The sequence below is a fragment of the Hippocampus zosterae genome, chromosome 9 (genome assembly GCF_025434085.1).
Source record: "Hippocampus zosterae strain Florida chromosome 9, ASM2543408v3, whole genome shotgun sequence".
Taxonomy (NCBI): Eukaryota; Metazoa; Chordata; class Actinopteri; order Syngnathiformes; family Syngnathidae; genus Hippocampus; species Hippocampus zosterae.
In genome coordinates this window covers 24,775,063-24,792,797 of record NC_067459.1, presented here as the reverse complement: position 1 = coordinate 24,792,797, position 17,735 = coordinate 24,775,063, and the positions used below count along the sequence as shown (strand labels likewise).

Below are 17,735 nucleotides of genomic sequence, written 5' to 3'. Positions count from 1 at the left end.
CGCGGCCGTGGCTGAGTGTTGCCTGATGCTGACCCAGAAAGGAGCGTGCCGATGTAATGAGCAGTGACTGCTCGCGCGTTAGCCCGCAGCACTGGAACGTGCAACTTTGTGACGGGAAATTCATGTTTGTTTGCCCCCCTCCCCCCATCATTTTAAAAAAATGGGAGCGTTAATTGCTGCCATTTTACCAAACGACACGCAGGCACGTGTGCCGGTGCATGCGTGCGCGTGCGCGTGTTTCATGCAGCAGCTGGCCTTTGCTGGCCGGCTCCGCCACTAGGAGGCGCTGCTGTGATGATTTCTTCCGGGTCCGAGAACGTGTGACATATCACCCGTTCGGCCTCTGTTGCGACGGTCCCGGTCGCCCCATCCCCGCCCCCGTCTGCGGCCTTTTCTCAAGGTTTTTCCCTGGATGGGCTTTTGGGAGTTTTTCCCTTTTCCCTCCTGGGGCTTCGGCTCGGGGGGGATGTCGTGAATACTTGTGTCAACTTGACTGGGCACGTGAAGCCCTTTGAGATTCCTTTTTTTGTGATTAAGGGCCATAGAAATCAACGTGACTTGACGTGAGCGACACACACTCACACACGCGCTGTGCTGAACAACACCCCCCTGAAGGTGGCGCCGTTAATGACCCGCTTCCACAGTTTGCATCCACCCTTTTTATTTTATTTTATACATTTCAGCCACCAGGGGCGCCGATGAGCAGGAGACAAGCTCACTAGGGGGCGGGCCCTGAACTCTGCTCTGACTTTTTCATTGAATTTCTCGTCACATTCCGGCCTCATTTGATGCGCCCATCATTCTTCCCGCATGACACGTCGGCTTTATCAAGTGCTGAGGCGTGGGCCCGGCGTGAAATCTGGCAGCCGACGGGACGGCCGGTCACATGAGACAAGAGACGTCAACCCGCCCGTCTGCCGTTCCTTTTGTTGTTGTCACGCTTCGTTTAGACCAGAGGGTGGCAGCAGACTGCGGCGGACTGTGACCGCCGATCACGCCGCCGCCGCGCTGTTTTTACTCATCTGGCGGCTGTTGCCATGGATACGGGGCGCAGCCACTCCTGCGATACCAGGATGCACATTGGAGGGACGGAAATAGTCGTCTTGCGCCTTGCGTACCTGTCGTGTGTTTGTGGAAACGCATTGTCAAACATCGGTGTTGATGCGGCTCGGGGCCCAGGATTTCCCCCTTGGTTGAGGGTCACGCGGGTTCCTTCCACCCGCTCTCGAACATATGGCTAAGCCCGGATCACGACAAGGCGCCATGTTAACTGTACACGGCCGCCGCGGGCTGAATCAACCGAGTCGCCATCAGCCCCGATGATCTGATTAACTGCAGCCCCCGGGACCAAGTCTTCGCTCGGGGAGATTGGTTGGTCTCGACGTCGCTCGACATAAGTCGCGATGCTTCAGCCGCTCGCCGATTAGGGACGGGCCGAAATCCAATTGGCGTCAAAGCCGACTTGCTTGAAAGATGTTCACATCGAGATTCTCCGACGGATTTTTGCGCGACCCCCTGATGGAAAAAAGTCAGCAAACGTTGACTGAGCGACTTCTTGTTATGCGAGCCGCGCTGGGCGACGACGTCTTATTGTCGACCCCTCCAGGTGGGGGGGAAAGAGCAAAAGCAAAGCAATCAGTCAAACTCTTGCAAAGACTGACGTAAAATTGGCTTACGTGCTCGCCCCCCCCCAAAAAAAAAGTAACGCGACGAGAAGCCGGTCAGGAAAGCGTCACGTGTTGCTTTCATCGACCGCTGCATTCACGCGCTCGCGATATCCATCGTGTTATTCAACACGCGCGAGTCTGTACGCGGTTTCCATGGAAACACAATCCAGGGCCCTCTCTGACTGGCCGCTCGCCCGGGAAAACCAAAGATGGCCTCGGCAGCGATGCCACAAAGTGACAACGTACGGCAGGGGTGTCCAAACTTTTTGCCAAGGGGGCCAGATTTTATGTGGCAAAATGTCGGGGGGCCGACCTTGGCTGACATTCTTTACATTGAACAATATTGTTCAACAAATTTTAGTAAGCCAGTCTGTTTCACATTTCCATTTTTATTTTAATTTCAACAATCTTAAGAATTTCTTTTGGTTCATTTGAAACAGGAATTTGAAATATGACATATCAGTCAATATAAACACGGAGTGATGTCTTGTTAACTCGTGAGTGATGCCCTCTAGTGTCTAAATGCTATTACTCATTTAGCCACTAGAGGGAAGCAGTACTCTATGAAACATCACTCACCAGTCTACGAGACCTCAGTCAATGCAACACGTGTTCCATTGCGCCCAACCTGCGGGCCAGACGGCACTGATTTTATGACGGGGGCCAAGGGCCGGATGAAATTCGACCGCGGGCCATATCCGGCCCGCGGGCTGGACTTTGGACACGCCTGACGTACGGTATTTGATCGAAAGGGGAGATCGGTTCGAAGGCGCCGACGAGCGCCATATCGGACGCAATCCCGTTCTTGTGGCGCGCGTTGTTTCGCGCGGTCGCTAACGCGGACGGGCATTATTACGCCACGAGCGATGGATTGTCCGCGGGATTTGTTTTGATGCCGTGACCATCCGTTTCCCCGCTTGTGTCCGCAACGGCAGGAAATAAGCTGGACAAGGACCTGAAACGCTATCTGAGCCAGCGCTTCCAGAAATCGTCGCCTGACCACCAACTGCAGCAAATCATCCGAGACAACCTCTACCATCACGCCGTGCCTTGTGAGTCCCTCAGCACCTGCCGCATGCCTGCTTGAATTCAACTTGATGCTTGAGGAAATTTGACCAAAAAACTAACTGACTGGACTTGAAACGGCTGCTTCGAGCTGTGAGTCCAAATGGTACATGAGTAAAAAGAAATAGGAAAGTCGGATCGCTGCTTGTTTTTTTTTTTTTTTTAATGAAATGAAAGTGGGGGCGGCCCGGTAGTCCAGTGGTTAGCATGTCGGCTTCACAGTGCAGATGTACCGGGTTCGATTCCAGCTCCGGCCTCCCTGTGTGGAGTTTGCATGTTCTCCCCGGGCCTGCGTGGGTTTTCTCCGGGTGCTCCGGTTTCCTCCCACATTCCAAAAACATGCGTGGCAGGCTGATTGAACACTCTAAATTGTCCCTGGGTGTGAGTGTGGGTGCGAATGGTTGTTCGTCTCTGTGTGCCCTGCGATTGGCTGGCAACCGATTCAGGGTGTCCCCCGCCTACTGCCCGGAGACAGCTGAGATAGGCTCCAGCACCCCCCGCGACCCTAGTGAGGATCAAGCGGTACGGAAGATGAATGAATGAATGAATGAATGAATGAATGAATGAATGAATGAAAGAAATGAAAGTGATGTATGACTTTGGAGTTTATTTGACACGCGGGCCAAAAAGGCTCGTTCTTGCTGGTGATATGAAGCCCCGACTTCTTCCTGAAGCTTTTTTTCTCCGCCGCTGGCTTCCCGATGAGTTTGTTCATTGTGCCCTTCTGACTCGGTGGGAAGATGGCGAAGGAAGAACAAATAAATGGCCAGTCGGTCTGTTGCACTTGCGTTTAGAGCACAAGTCCATTTAACAAACCTTTTGGGCTCAATGGTACAAACGTTTATGTACCCGCTTTTCTTGTTGTTGTTCTTGTTGTTGTTGTGCTGGCTCTTTCTGTTTAGAGCATTCCTAAGTCCAAAAACGTTGGGGCTTCTGATGAATTTGGCGGCCACGCCTACCCTTTGCGTAGCGAGCCTGAGCCACAGGACACGAATGGTCCCTTACGCCCCCCCCCCAATCATTTCCATAATGCCTGTCCACAACGAGTATTACATGGCACCGGACCCCATATTTGCCGGCACTGCCATTCTCATCAGTTGGACAGAAGCTCCACCGCGGACGTTAACTCATTCAGTAGCAGCCATTTCTGGGCCAAGTCTGAAAAGACGTTTAGAAACGTCTTTGGGAGTGAATGAGTTAAAGATCATGAGACATCTCTCAGCATGAGCTCATGCCGTGGCCTGGCCTGTGCTGCTAATTGACATCGATACAGATCCGATTATCTTCAATAACATCCGACTGACCAGGGATGGCGATTTTCCGCGGATACGTGGAAATCCGCCGTTTTATTTCTTAAATTGATCATTTTTTGTGAATCGTCTAAATCCGTTGAGGAAATATTAGGGGGGGGGTCAGGTACATTATCGTCGAGTCTTCACAAGTTCTCCCGATCAGTCTTTCCATCTTCTGACTGTAAACAGCCCTGCGATTGGACGGGTATGATGTCTTACTTGTTGTGATTGGTCGCCCCCTCCAGGCCACGCCCCGTTTACACTTTTTTCATCACTAGCCATTGCCATCCCTGACTTGCGTTACTTGTACATCCGATGAAGATTTTGAAAACTACCACCTGGCACCCGCTCACGTTAAAGACGAGCTCGACAGGTTTTAGTCACAGCCGAGTCTGAGATGGAGATTTTTAAACCTCAAAACACCAAGAAGAGAGTTCCGTTTATTCTGAACGGAACCGCGTGACATCAGCCGCAAACACTTGAAAGTCTTGTGATCGTATCAAACCTATTTGACATCGTCGGCGGGTCCGGACCAGGTGGAAATGTCATCGAAAAGAAAGAAATCAATTTTTAAAAAAAGGCTGCCGCGATCACCTTCTATTAAGTCGTTTGAGATGACGGCAGCGCGCGGCGACTCCCACTTCCTTCTGACTCGCCGTTTCTCGTCTGGGAGACGGTGACAACGGTGAGGCGCAGAAGCGCGGCATTGGACGAGGGCGACTCATTTGTCACATCTATCGACCGTCCTCTGCGGCTTTTCGCGGCTGAGGCGATTTGAGGCTTGCGGGAGTCGCGAAGAGAGAAAGAGGCAAAAGGCGCAAATGATGGGGGTGAACGTCCAGGAAAAGGGGAGGCTGGGACAGAAAGAGGGGAGGAGGGCGGGAGCAGGCGGGCGTCTGTGAGAGGGGAGACGGCGGAGCTCAGTCAGTCAGTCAGTCAGTCAGTCGGTCAGTCAGTCGGCCGGCCGGACGGACGAATCCGCAGGCAGAAGCCCCCGAACTGCTCGCCGAGGACGGCGTCGAAAGCCGCTGCCCAGACGGCGCTTAGCTTTGCTCCCTTTAGCTTAGCATCACAAAGCCGGACAGAGGACAGACTGCCGGCGAGGGTGACGCGTCCAAGGGGGGCCGCCGATCTTTTTCTCCCCCCCCCCACCTCCACCCCCCCCCCCCCCAGCCAAACGGATTTTCCTCTCCTCCCGTCTGCCGTCGACGCTCAGGGAAGAAGAAGAGGCCGACTGGCGGAGGGGAGGTACGTCGCTTTGCGCGTCGTCCATTTGGAGAGGGGTTGATGCTGCGATTTCATGCTTGGGGGTTGGGATGGAGAGCCCAGGATGGCTGCGCGTCAGGAGTGAGCGAGGGGTGGGGGGCAGGTGGGGTGGGCGAGACGACGACGACGACGGCGGCGGCGGCGGCGGCACATTGCCGGCCGGCCGTAATGGAGGCTGATGTTTTGTGGTCAAACTGAAGCCGTCTTGCCTCTGTCGGCTGCTGTCTGCCTCTGCTCGTCGAGCCGCTGTCATTTCCCGCATGGAGATTGCACATGAGATCTGTTTCGAGTGGAAACACTCCAGCTCGGTGTGTGTGTGTGTTTGTGTAAGTGTGTGTGTGTGTGAGAAACGTGGTCTGTTGACACGCTTTGTGTTCGTGGAAGCGCTGACGGCATCTGTATGTTTGTCTGTCGCTCCGGAGCGTTTCCTCTTCTCCTTCGCACTCCCTTTTTCTTCTTTCACACGGTACATCTGCCTTTTTTTTTTTACCCTGCATGAGCACCCCCATAGCCCCCCCCCCCCCCCCTGCCACCCCCGCCCCCTCTAATGGATCCTTTTCGAGGCTTTCTTTTCCATTTCTGTGTCGCTGTCGGGATTTTGCTGGGCTAGCCCACGGTGCTTTTTGCTGGGTGCGATCGAAAGACAAAAGGCCATGTGTGCGTGTTGATTATGGGGTGGGGGTTGGGTATGGCGAGTGGGGGGGGGGGGGGGGTTAAGCGTTTTCAGGCTGCTTTCTGGCTGATTTAGCTTGACTCCCCACAAGTGGCCCTTCTGGTTTTTCTTTGTCCTAGCTCTCTCTTTGCCTTCTTCACCTTATCAAGGATTCTTTTGGGAAGAGGGGAAAACCGAGGGGGGGGGGGTCGTGGGGGGGGTTGGGGAGTCCGGCGTGTGCAGGTCTGTTTTGATCGGTAGCGGTGCGTGTGAATCCACGGCCTCGTCGTTGTGCGCCCGTTTCAGTCAGCCCGAGCGGCGAACCCCCCCCCCCCCCCACTCAAAAGAGCCGTCCTTCAGGAAAGGCGTCTGCAGCAAAACCCCGTTTGAGATTGAATTCTCCACCGCCGCCGCGGAAGGAGGGCTTTGAAAAATCAGGTGGGACGGCGATGCCGCTTGATGGTCGGTCCCCCCTCCCCTCCCCGTCCCCTCCCCGCCGCCCGACAAGCGAGGCCATGTGAATGTTGCGTTCGGTGTCCTGTCATTTTGCTTGGATTAACCCCCGCCCCCCAAAATACCAGTGGGCCCGTCGCCCTCGCTCTCTGTGAGTGCATGCGGAACACACACGATAAAAACAAAAACAAAAACAAAAGCAACCACCACGGCAAGATGGTGGGGGCGATCCGTTTTGGCTTTGGAAAATGACGACGGCCGGCTCCGTCCGTGGCTTCCAGCAGAAAATGTGCGGCTTTCTCACAAAACGCTCGGCTTCCGGCGGCTTTTCTGAACGGCGGATCCTTTTTCGTCAGTCTCTCCGAATTTCCTCTCGTCTCTCGTGATCAGATGAAGAAGTGCCTCTGATAAACCAGCCACAAGTACAATTAAAAAGCAAGCTTTTTGGGGGGGTCGGGGGGGGGGCATTACTTCTTCGTTGCTTTGCGGTCCATCAGATTTGACTCCAACTCGCTCATGGAAGATAGGGAACTTCTCAGAAATTGGACTGACGCTAAACTGAGCCCATGCGGAGTAATCGCCGACAAATTTGGCATTCTCGTTGACGCGTATCTTTTTTTTTTTTGTTGGTCTAATTTTGTGGGACTTTTCGCCACACACGCAACTGAACAGGGCCGCAATGTTTTGACGATCGGGCAACCTCGTCGTTATCGGCAACCTCTCCTTCCCTCCGACTACATCCGAGTCTCGTCTGTTCATTTAACCGCCGTTGAGATGAAATTGCAGCTCGATTTCAGCTCGAGTAAGTCGGAGACTTGAGGAAAGAACCGGACGCGAAGGCGGGACGCGATCTCGATGACGCCGAGACAAAGCTTTCAAAAGAAACGACGCAAATCAACGAGCACGGCGCTCTCATCCAAGTCAGGCAACTTTGCGCGACCTTTACGGCGACCTTGACGTTTCTTTTTATGCCTCCGACATCAAACGGGCTTTTGCTTTTCAAGTTCTTCCTCCTTTCCTTTTTTTTGGGGGGGGGGCATAAGGGGGGGTATCTCAACAGGAACGTCTCTGTGCGTGGCTCTGTCTTTCCTCTGCACTGCATGCAACAGCTTGCTCAAAGGAGCTTTTGTGGGTGGGGGGGGGGGGCGTGGGGGGCATTGAATTAAGTATATAGAGATGACAGGGTCTAACCTCCCGGGTTGGGTTTAAGCCAAGCTTCCATCCACTTTATTTTGGTTTTGTTTTGTTTTTAATCCCCTTTGAAACAGTGCTCCCATTTCCTCTTCCTGTTCGGTTTTCTTTGAGTGTGTGTGTGTGTGTGTGTGTGTGTGTGTGGCATTGAATTCCAAATTTGATTTCCCAACTTTTAAGATTCATTTGGGCCCCGACTCATATGGATTTAGTTTTTTTTGCTAATTGCCATTTTTTTCCCACAGAAAAAATATGGGAACGCATTAAATGCCCCGCCCCCCTCCCCAAAATCCATGTCAGTTTTTTTGGGGGGGTCCAAGAGTAAAGACTAGTTTGGCTAGTCGACAATATTTTTTTGTATTTGTTTAATTTTACAAAGGATTTCTCCAACTGCCGCATTTGCGTTGCCATGAAGTGATGGCTTCAAAAATCAAAAGCAAGACGCCATCTTTCATGTGACTAATCTCAGTGTTTCATTGGCCAAACGACGATGATGTTGGAAAGGCCGAACCTGGGCCTGAAGAATGCAGCGCCTCAAGCGAATAGAAACAATGGCGGGGGGGGGGGGGGGCAGGGGGGGGCATACCTCCATGTCAGAGGTACATGAGGCACGTGCGGCCCAATGTGGAGTTCGCCTCCCCACATCTGCGATTCATCACCAGTGTGACGGAGCGTGGCCGCCGCGGGAGGCTGTCCCCAAGCCCCCCCACCCCCACGCGTCCATCCGGCGTGGCTCGCGTCGTGTTCTGAGGTGGCTCGTTGCACCTTTTGCGGCAGCTCTCCATTCTGAAAGAGCGCAAAGGAACAAGGTGAACAGACGGCTCGCGACATCGGTGCGCTGTCCGTGTACCGTGGACGCCCCGTTGCCACGCGAAAGATGGCGGCCGCAGCCGCAAGTGATCCAGTTTCACTTTATTTGCCCCAAAGCCATTCTTCATGACCTCACGTTTGTCGTGGACGCCCGTCAAGTCTTGTGATGAGTGCTGTGAAGAATTGAATGCTCCTCCACGTCGCAGTCAATTGAGACATTCTTCGTCAACTGACAGCAGTGGCAAAGTGGCTTTTTTTGGGGGGGGCAGGGGGGGGTGATTTTCCAAAGTGTTTTTTTTCTTTTGTTTTTGTTTTGTGTGGTGACTTCCTCCTCTCTTCTTTGAATGCTCAGGTACTACCCGACCCCCCCGGAAAGGAGAAGTCCCCGGTGTAGACTACACTTTCCTTTCGGTTCAGGACTTTCTTGAGTTGGAGAAGAGCGGGACCCTGTTGGAAATCGGAACATACGAAGGTACGTTGACAAACAAGCATCCGACCTCCAACATTTGTTCACAACGGAGCGTTGCTCTAAATTCACATCTTTTCACCCAAAATGCCATTTTTCTTTTTTTTTTTTTTACCAGGGACTAAATGTTGCGTCTGAATGTCTGTTTCTTAGTGATTCCATGTCGAAAAGAGTATTGTGATATTGATTTGACTCTTCAATTGAGGATGGATAAGATCCACTCCTAAACTCTGTAAAAAAAAAAAAAAATTTTTTTTGATCACTTCAATGTGGTACGAAGCACATGCGTGTGTGTGCGTGTGCGTGTGTGTGTCTCGTTCAAATCCCCCAATTGAGAGGCTGGCTCACTCACTCGCTCGCTGATGCACTCACTTACCTGGAAGTACCCCCCCTCCCCGCCTTTAGAATAAAGACAAGCCGCCTGTCCAACTAAGCCGTCAAACGTTGTTATAACGTTGTTGTAACGTTGTTGTAACATTGTTATAACGTTGTTATAACGCTGTTAGCGTTGAATCTGGCCAAGCGCTCGGAAGACCCGCGTTTTGCCAAATCCTCCCCGGAGACGGCTTCCGCGGGGCCCGATCGTCCGTTGCCGCTCTTTTGTTTGGCGTCCTGCTCTCAAAGGACTCGGCCGGATTCCATCAGACAAACTCAAAGCTCTCTCTTTGCACGGAAAGGCCAAACGCGCACGCACGGGCCAACAAAAGCCTTGACCCCTCCGTGCCCTCGACTGAAATACCCCCCCCCACCCACCCCTGTTTTTTTTCTTCTTCTCATTCCTCTCCTTTTCTCCCTCTCCTCGGTTGCCTAGGAAACTATTATGGGACGCCCAAGCCGCCGGTGCAACCCCCCGGTGGGAAAGTGATTCCCAATAGCAGAGGCGGTGATGCCCCGCGGCCAGACGGGCTCAGCGGTAGCCGGTCCGGCTCGCCAGACTCCACGCCTCGACGCAGCAGCTCCTACAATGACATGCGCAATGCCGGAATAGTGTCCGGAGAAGCGCCGCGGGAGGACGACCAGGACCTCCCTGAGATGAACGGTAGTTACCCAGGTATGGAAAGTTTTCCGTCAAGTTTTTCGGATTTCAAACTCCCTCTCTCATCGGAGCGGCTTTCGTCGTCTCTCTCTCTCTCACATGCTGTTGTAGCCTTAAAGTACAAAGTACTTTCATCATGTGAGCTAACAAACCTGGCGGGGAGGGAGGGGGGGAGGGAGGGGGAGGGGGAGGCTCCTCTTCAACTGCAACATGACAAAAAGTCAGTCACGCTCTGTTTAATGTCGACGATAACGCCAGAATAGGATTTCTCTTCACGCTGCTCCGTTTTTAGAAGGAATCGGAGCGGGGAGCTTTTTGAGTGCGGAGCGATCATGAAGGCTGTCGGGGAAATGAAAGCCAAAGAGGGGGAGAGCGGCTGGCAAGGCGTCAAAAGGGCGCACGCGCGAAAAGAACGCGGCAGCCGAGACGCGCGGAGCCGACCGGGGCGGCTCGACTCAAAACTTAAACGCGGAGGGAGGAGCTCCGATAATTGGTGAGGGGAGGGGGGGATTTCTCTTTCATCCATCCGCACGATGCCGCCGCAGAGGGTGAAAGCCTGCGATGGCATCGGCGTTCGGCGATAAAAGGGCCCGCTGTCATTATTCCATCTCGCGTGTCAGTACAGTCGCCCAAAAGGCCTCCGGTTCGAAACCGGGCCGCTCCGATCTCGAAGTGCGGAAAGGCAAAGTCTCGTTTGTCGGTTGTCGACCCCGGCAGGAGAGTCGAGTGAATCGGACGAGACTCATCATTCGGCGAGAGCCTTCAGCGCTCGCCGCAGTGACCCATCCTACCTTGGGACCGCCCCCTCCCCGCCGGCCACCACGGAGAGCGCTCGGCAGACTCCCCCTAACCTGAGCCATCCTCGGGAGGAGGATCCTCAGGGCCCTCTGCCTGACAACTGGGAGATGGCCTACACTGACAGCGGAGAGGTCTATTTTATAGAGTAAGCGCACTTTTACACGCAACAACATGACGCTGCGTGAATCGACGACTCGATCGCTGCGAGAAGAAAAACAAAAATTCCTTCCTCTGGTTCATTTTTCAGCCACAATACGAAGACCACGTCTTGGATAGACCCTCGGTGCCTGGACAAACCTCAGAAAACCTTGGAAGAATGTGACGATGATGGTAAAAATGCTTGCGTGTCGCATGTTGGCGTGTTTTGTTTCTTGGGACTCTGCTCGGTCTTCAAATCGGTGTAAGAGTCCCAAAATAAGGCAAGGAAAACAAAAAACTCAACGAGAGAGTCTCTGGGTGGGATCTGGCACGGATTTTGCAAGGAAAACAAATTCGGTTTTTTCTTCAGCCAAACGGGCTCACATATAGCTCGCAGTTGATGGTGTGAGTCCACCAGAGATGGCCGCTTGAGCCCATTTTGCCGAGTCGTCCTCTGTCCGCCACTGGGGTACCCTTCTGTCATCACCCCTCCTTCCTTATTCATATAATAATCGTCCGTTCCAGCCCCCCGCCCATCCCCATTCGTTTGTATGATGTTATCCTAGCTCAGTTTTCCGAGATTAGTTGCCGAATTGAGATTGAAAATTAAAGCCACATACAATATGGCGGATGGGCTGCCACGTCGCTTTGACCCGCTTTAAACGTTTTCCGCTACAGAAATGAAAAGAAGATTCATATTCAATTTTAGTTTTCCAAAGAGTTTATGGCTCCCATGAAATCTTGTGTTCAAAGAGTTCAGTGCCCCCCCCCCACCCCACCCCCATTCGTTTGTATGATGTTATCCTAGCTCAGTTTTCCGAGATTATTTGCCCAATTGAGATCGAATATTAAAGCCACATACAATATGGCGGATGGGCTGCCACGTCACTTTGACCTGCTTTAAACGTTTTCCGCTACAGAAATGAAAAGAAGATTCATATTCAATTTTAGTTTTCCAAAGAGTTTATGGCTCCCATGAAATCTTTTGTTCAAAGAGTTCAGTGCCCCCCCCCCACCCCACCCCCATTCGTTTGTATGATGTTATCCTAGCTCAGTTTTCCGAGATTATTTGGCCGAATTGAGATTGAATATTAAAGCCACATACAATATGGCGGATGGGCTGCCACGTCGCTTTGACCTGCTTTAAACGTTTTCCGCTACAGAAATGAAAAGAAGATTCATATTCAATTTTAGTTTTCCAAAGAGTTTATGGCTCCCATGAAATCTTGTGTTCAAAGAGTTCAGTGCCCCCCCTGCCCCCTTAAACACACCACAAACTCCCCTTCCTCCATCCCAGAAATGGGCTGCTGCCCATCTCCGGAGCCCACTTTTTTGCCTTCCATGATACTGTGACGTCATCAGGAATCTGTTTTCATCCCCTCGCACTCGATAGATCGTGCGCGTTTTCTTCGACCAGGAATGATCGGAGGCACAAACTCTGAGCACGTGCGCATTGTGTGAAGGAAGAGTGGCGTCTCATTTTGCACCCTCGCCATCGTGTGGCCAGATGTTGCTGTTGCACGTGACTAATGCACTTTTTCGTCTCTCTGCCCTCTTGCATCTGCCATGCTGTTGAGTGTAGAAGGGGTTCATACGGAGGAGCTCGACAACGATCACGGTGAGTACAACCCCCCCCCCGTCCCCGCGCCTCCATCTTGTGACTTTTCTCAGTCAACGCTTTGAAATTAGGCCAACTGTGCATATTTGCCCCGTTAGTTGAGTAACCGCATGAGGTCACATATACAAATTCAGCCATGAAGGTTTTCTGTATCGATGTGCAGATTGTATGGAGACTTTTTGTCCATCAAGTCATCTTTTGGATCCAATTCTTTATCCGCAGTTAAATATGAAGTCCCCATGTGAAGCACCTTCTCATGACTGCGCCACGCAGACGCTCATCAACTACAAATATTAATATTTGTAGTTGTCAAGAAGTGTTTTTACAACGTCTCCAATAGCATGTAGACAAGCAACATAACCTGCAGCGCCTCATCGAGACGGTAAAAGGTCCTAATGAGCTCATCATCTCCCAATGAGACATTTTACCACACACATGACCTTCTCCACAAACACTGTGTGCGATGACAAATCTGGCCTTTTCAGAGAGTGTCGAGTCATGTTCACACACATGAATTATCACGCCGTCATTTCCTCTATCCATAGATGAGAAGTGATCGGAGAAAGACGGTTATAATCAGCATTTCTTGATGGGAGGTCCCCCATGTTTTCCTCTTGACACCGACCGGCACATACTAGCCCAACACGCGCTCGATTTAGGTGTATGTGTGTGTGTGTGTGTGTGTGTGTGTGTGCGTGTGTGTGTTTTAATAAGAATTAAATTTTGAACGACTGGAAAAAGTCATTTCAAGGCAACATGATGCTCAAGCATGTGGACTCAAAAGAGTGGGATGCTGAGGGCTCACATTGGAGACTGAGAGAGGCAAAAGGTTCCCCCTACTGGCCGTACCCGGAATAGCTATAGATACTTTGTTGCCCCCCCCCTCCCACACACACACACACACTTTCTCACCAGGCCGGTCTTGTTTTATTCTCTTTTAGAACTTCCTCCTGGGTGGGAGAAAATAGACGATCCAGTCTATGGGGTCTACTACGTTGAGTAAGTGGTGCATTTTCTACCGAGTCACCAAACGTGCTCACACACACACACACACACACACACACACATGAACACGCACACACAGAATGAGTGAATGCACCGGCTGTGAAATAAGAGGAGAGAGACTTTTTTATTGTGGATTTGGTAATGGGTTGAGATATGTATGACATGCACAGTCATACACGGACGCCGCCATTTTGGTCTTTTTCTGTAATGGAGGCCTTTTTGTTTGTTTGTGCGGCTGTCATTTTGAGATGCGCGTGGACGCACACGCGCACCTTGCTTTGTGTGAGACCGTTGAGAACAAGCATGAATTGAAAGATATTTCGTTGCTCATTCGTCATGTTGCTCAAATAGTTCTCGGGCGTCAAAAGAACATTTTGTTGTCCTCGCCTGTGGGGTTTATTTTGGTTTTTTTTTCCAGTCCTGTTTCCGGTTTTGTGTATGAGGCAGAATGTTCCAGTCGTATCCGTCTCTGGAGTTTTTAGTCTGCTCCAGATATCACGTTAGCCATCGCTGACATTCAACTATTCATTCATTCATTCATCTTTCGAGCCGCTTGATCCTCACTAGGGTCGCGGGGGGTGCTGGAGCCTATCCCAGCCGTCTTCGGGCAGTAGGCGGGGGACACCCCGAATCGGTTGCCAGCCAATCGCAGGGCACACAGAAACGAACAACTATTCGCACTCACACTCACAACTAGGGACAATTTAGAGTGTCCAATCAACCTGCCATGCATGTTTTTGGAATGTGGGAGGAAACCGGAGCACCCGGAGAAAACCCACGCAGGCCCGGGGAGAACATGCAAACTCCACACAGGGAGGCCGGAGCTGGAATCGAACCCGGTACCTCTGCACTGTGAAGCCCACGTGCTAACCACTGGACTAACAGGCCGCCCGACATTCAACTAAAACAAACAAAACCCAATGAAATGATTTCTCCTGTTGTCGCCTTTGCCCCCTTCTCCAAATGTGGCGGTTTGAAGTCATATCAACAGGAAGACCCAGTACGAGAATCCCGTCTTGGAGGCCAAGCGGCGCAGGCAAGTGGAGCAGCAACAGCCTCCGCTACCAAGCCAGCCGCCAGCTGAAGGTGAGCGAGCGGCCCAAAGTCGGAGCTTCCCTTTCCCACTGGCCCCTCTTTCCTTTCACCTTCCAGTCGACCACCTTTGCCGCTTGTCTTCCAGAATGGATTGAAGACTCCGCGTTCGCCGGGGTCCCTCTGGCAAGTTATCCCGCCAACCAGCAAGAGACCTACAGGGACCCTCCCACCGGGCCCACCGTGCCAATGGGACAGAAACGTAAGTCAAGTCAACATATTTATATTTCGAGCACTTTCAAACAGCCATCGCTGCATACAAAGTGCTGCACACGGAGCAATTTAACTTGTAAAAAAAAAAAAATGTGTTTGTTTTAAATCCCGTATGCTTGGCTTTAAAGTGGCGGCCCGGTAGTCCAGTGGTTAGCACGTGGGCTTCACAGTACAGAGGTACCGGGTTCGATTCCAGCTCCGGCCTCCCTGTGTGGAGCTTGCATGTTCTCCCCGGGCCTGCGTGGGTTTTCTCCGGGTGCTCCGGTTTCCTCCCACATTCCAAAAACATGCGTGGCAGGCTGATTGGACGCTCTAAATTGTCCAGAGGTGTGAATGTGAGCGTGGATGGTTGTTTGTCTCTGTGTGCCCTGCGATTGGCTGGCAACTAATTCAGGGTGTCCCCCGCCTACTGCCCGGAGACAGCTGGGATAGGCTCCGGCACCCCCCGGCAACCGATCCAGGGTGTCCCCCGCCTACTGCCCGAAGACGGCTGGGATAGGCTCCAGCCCCCCCCGCGACCCTAGTGAGGATCAAGCGGTTGGGAAGATGAATGAATGAATGGCTTTAAAGTGCGCACTTTTATCCCGTGTTTTCAACTCTTGCAAAGAATCAGAATCAGAATCATCTTTATTGGCCGAGTATGTAGAACACACAAGGAATTTGTCTCCGGTATAACACGCTGCACTAGTATCATCGTAAACAACAAAATCAGTGTCTTGGAGTACGATGAAAATCGCTTTTTATTACCCTAGAAAGCATTTTCTGTCGCCGGCATGGCAAATTGGCTTTTGCGAAGGGTCCGTCGTGCGGAAATGTAATCGTCTGCCCTTGGTTTCCAGGAGGAAAGCCCTTCTTCACCCGCAACCGATCGGAACTCAAGGGGACTTTCATCAATACCAAGCTGAAGAAGAGTCGCCGAGGTTTCGGTTTCACCGTGGTGGGAGGCGACGAGCCGGATGAATTCCTGCAAATCAAGAGCCTGGTCCTCGACGGGCCGGCCGCTCTGGACGGCAAGATGGAGACAGGTGGGGGGGCGGTGCGCTCCGTCGACGGAAACGCGGCCGGCCCGCCGATGTCCGCCATCTCCCTCGCCTCCTTTTTTCCCTCCCCAGGCGACGTGATCGTGAGCGTCAACGACACCCGCGTGCTGGGCTACACCCACGCCCAAGTGGTGAAGATCTTCCAGTCCATCCCGATCGGCTCCATGGTCAACTTGGAGCTGTGCCGGGGCTACCCCTTGCCCTTTGACCCCGACGACCCCAACACCAGCCTGGTGACCTCGGTGGCCATTCTGGACAACAAGGAGCCCATCATCGTCAACGGTCAAGCGGCCTCCGAGCGCACGTACGACCTGCCGCCGCCCGTTCGCGGCGGCCAGAGCGACGGCGCCGGCCCGGCCGACGGCGGGCCGGCTCTCAACGGCCTGCCGCGGCCCCGCAGCCCCTCCTCCGAGGCGGCCTCGGACGGCGGCTCCCGGCGCGGCTACCCCGGCGACGTGGTCACTCTGGCCTCGTCCATCGCCACGCAACCGGAGCTCATCACGGTGCACATGGAGAAAGGAGACAAGGGCTTCGGCTTCACCATCGCCGACAGCCTGGGCGGCGGCGGGCAGAGGGTCAAGCAGATTGTGGACTACCCGCGCTGCCGCGGCCTCAGGGAGGGCGACATCATCGTGGAGGTCAACAAGAGGAACGTGCAGACCATGTCGCACAACCAGGTGGTGGACTTGCTCAGCAAGTGTCCCAAAGGCACCGAGGTCACCATGTTGGTGCAGAGAGGTGAGCGCCAAACGCGAGTACCGCGAGTGGGACGTGGAGGGAAGGAAATGTGGGGGGGTGGGGGGGGGGGGGTGGGTAGCTCTCTTCCTTTCGTAGTCAACAGTATTTCTAGAGGACTTTCAAACCGCCATCGCTGCACACAAAGTGCCGTACACGGAGCGATTTAACATACACAATAAACAGTAAGACGAATCGGTAATAAAGGCGGTAGAAAGCACCAAGCAGCAAAATCAAGAACAAGTCAAGTCAAGCCGAAAATTTGGATTTTCTTCCCCCGAAACATCTCTTCAAAGATTTCAATGGTTGCCACCAAAAGGCAAGATGTTCCAAATGGATCGTCTTGAGAGTCATTTGTTGAAACGGCCACCTTTGTTTCAAACGAGGCCTTGGGGGCGTGGCTCTTCTTCCACGCCCCGCCTCCTTTTGTCGATGCTGCCCCGAAAGCATTTCCAGCACACTCGCGGCGTCTCGGCTTCCCTTTCCGAAGGCCGGCCTTCTTCAATGCAGCCCATTTGGCTGCCGTCTTCACACCTCCGCGCCCGCTGCCTTGAATCTTAAGTCTTTTGTTTCCATGGCGACAGATGGAGACGCCGCAAATGTTGCGGATATGCGCACGTCGACGCTGCGGATTTCAAATCGGCCCCCGAAACACTTTGGCGACGGAGCAAGCCGCGATGCCGAATCCCGAGCCTCCGGAGCGAAATCCGATATCTTTGGAAATATCGGATTTCAGAGCTCACTCTGAAGCCTCGCCCCTAAAACGAAGGATGGTTATTGATTGAGCAAAAAGTGAAGCGATGGGAAGGGAGGAAGGGGGCGGAGCCTGCCGCGCGGAAACGGTTCGGGTTCATGAACAAGCAACGGATGATTACCGGAAGGTAGGGCCGGCCGGGAGAGGGAGACTCGGATGGAGGCGGCCTCAGATAGGGGGAGGGGGGGGGTACGCAAGGAAATGAGCGAGCAAGGAAGCGGGTGGGAAAAAAAGGAAAGGGAGAGGCGAGGAAGGAGCGGCGAGCGGCTCTCGATGCCGAAGCCTCGGATGGCAACCATGGGAAGATGGTCTCAGTAAGAGGGGAGAAGTGACGCTTGCCTGGCGATTCGTGTTGACCATCTTGGATTCCTTCTCCGGGGGGGGCGCGACGGCCGGGAAATCCCGAGCACGGCGCGCTTTGCTCTTCTTTGCTCTTCTTCTTTG

At 53.0% G+C, this 17,735-nt stretch overlaps 3 protein-coding genes across 7 annotated transcripts in view; 2 read left to right on the top strand and 1 right to left on the bottom strand.

Moving 5' to 3' along the window:
* LOC127607535 (cytochrome c oxidase subunit 6C-1) overlaps positions 1 to 17,735 on the bottom strand; it is a 116,822-nt gene that overhangs the window by 26,462 nt on the left and 72,625 nt on the right. The gene's annotated exons all lie outside the window — the stretch shown is intronic.
* LOC127607517 (cytochrome b-c1 complex subunit 1, mitochondrial-like) overlaps positions 1 to 17,735 on the top strand; it is a 117,017-nt gene that overhangs the window by 68,992 nt on the left and 30,290 nt on the right. The window lies entirely within an intron of this gene.
* The window catches only part of LOC127607505 (membrane-associated guanylate kinase, WW and PDZ domain-containing protein 1-like), a 35,015-nt gene that overhangs the window by 5,089 nt on the left and 12,191 nt on the right, over positions 1 to 17,735 (top strand). For 2 of the 5 annotated variants that reach the window (XM_052075880.1, XM_052075878.1), the window contains exons 2-12: positions 2,603 to 2,719; positions 8,749 to 8,868; positions 9,674 to 9,913; positions 10,616 to 10,841; positions 10,944 to 11,026; positions 12,417 to 12,452; positions 13,394 to 13,451; positions 14,437 to 14,543; positions 14,638 to 14,751; positions 15,602 to 15,787; positions 15,875 to 16,540. In XM_052075880.1, the coding sequence (XP_051931840.1) occupies positions 2,603 to 2,719; positions 8,749 to 8,868; positions 9,674 to 9,913; positions 10,616 to 10,841; positions 10,944 to 11,026; positions 12,417 to 12,452; positions 13,394 to 13,451; positions 14,437 to 14,543; positions 14,638 to 14,751; positions 15,602 to 15,787; positions 15,875 to 16,540 (1,953 nt within the window). Of the gene's footprint in view, positions 1 to 2,602; positions 2,720 to 8,748; positions 8,869 to 9,673; positions 9,914 to 10,612; positions 10,842 to 10,943; positions 11,027 to 12,416; positions 12,453 to 13,393; positions 13,452 to 14,436; positions 14,544 to 14,637; positions 14,752 to 15,601; positions 15,788 to 15,874; positions 16,541 to 17,735 lie in introns of all 5 variants that reach the window. The other 3 variants (XM_052075877.1, XM_052075881.1, XM_052075879.1) reach the window with 2 other exon arrangements.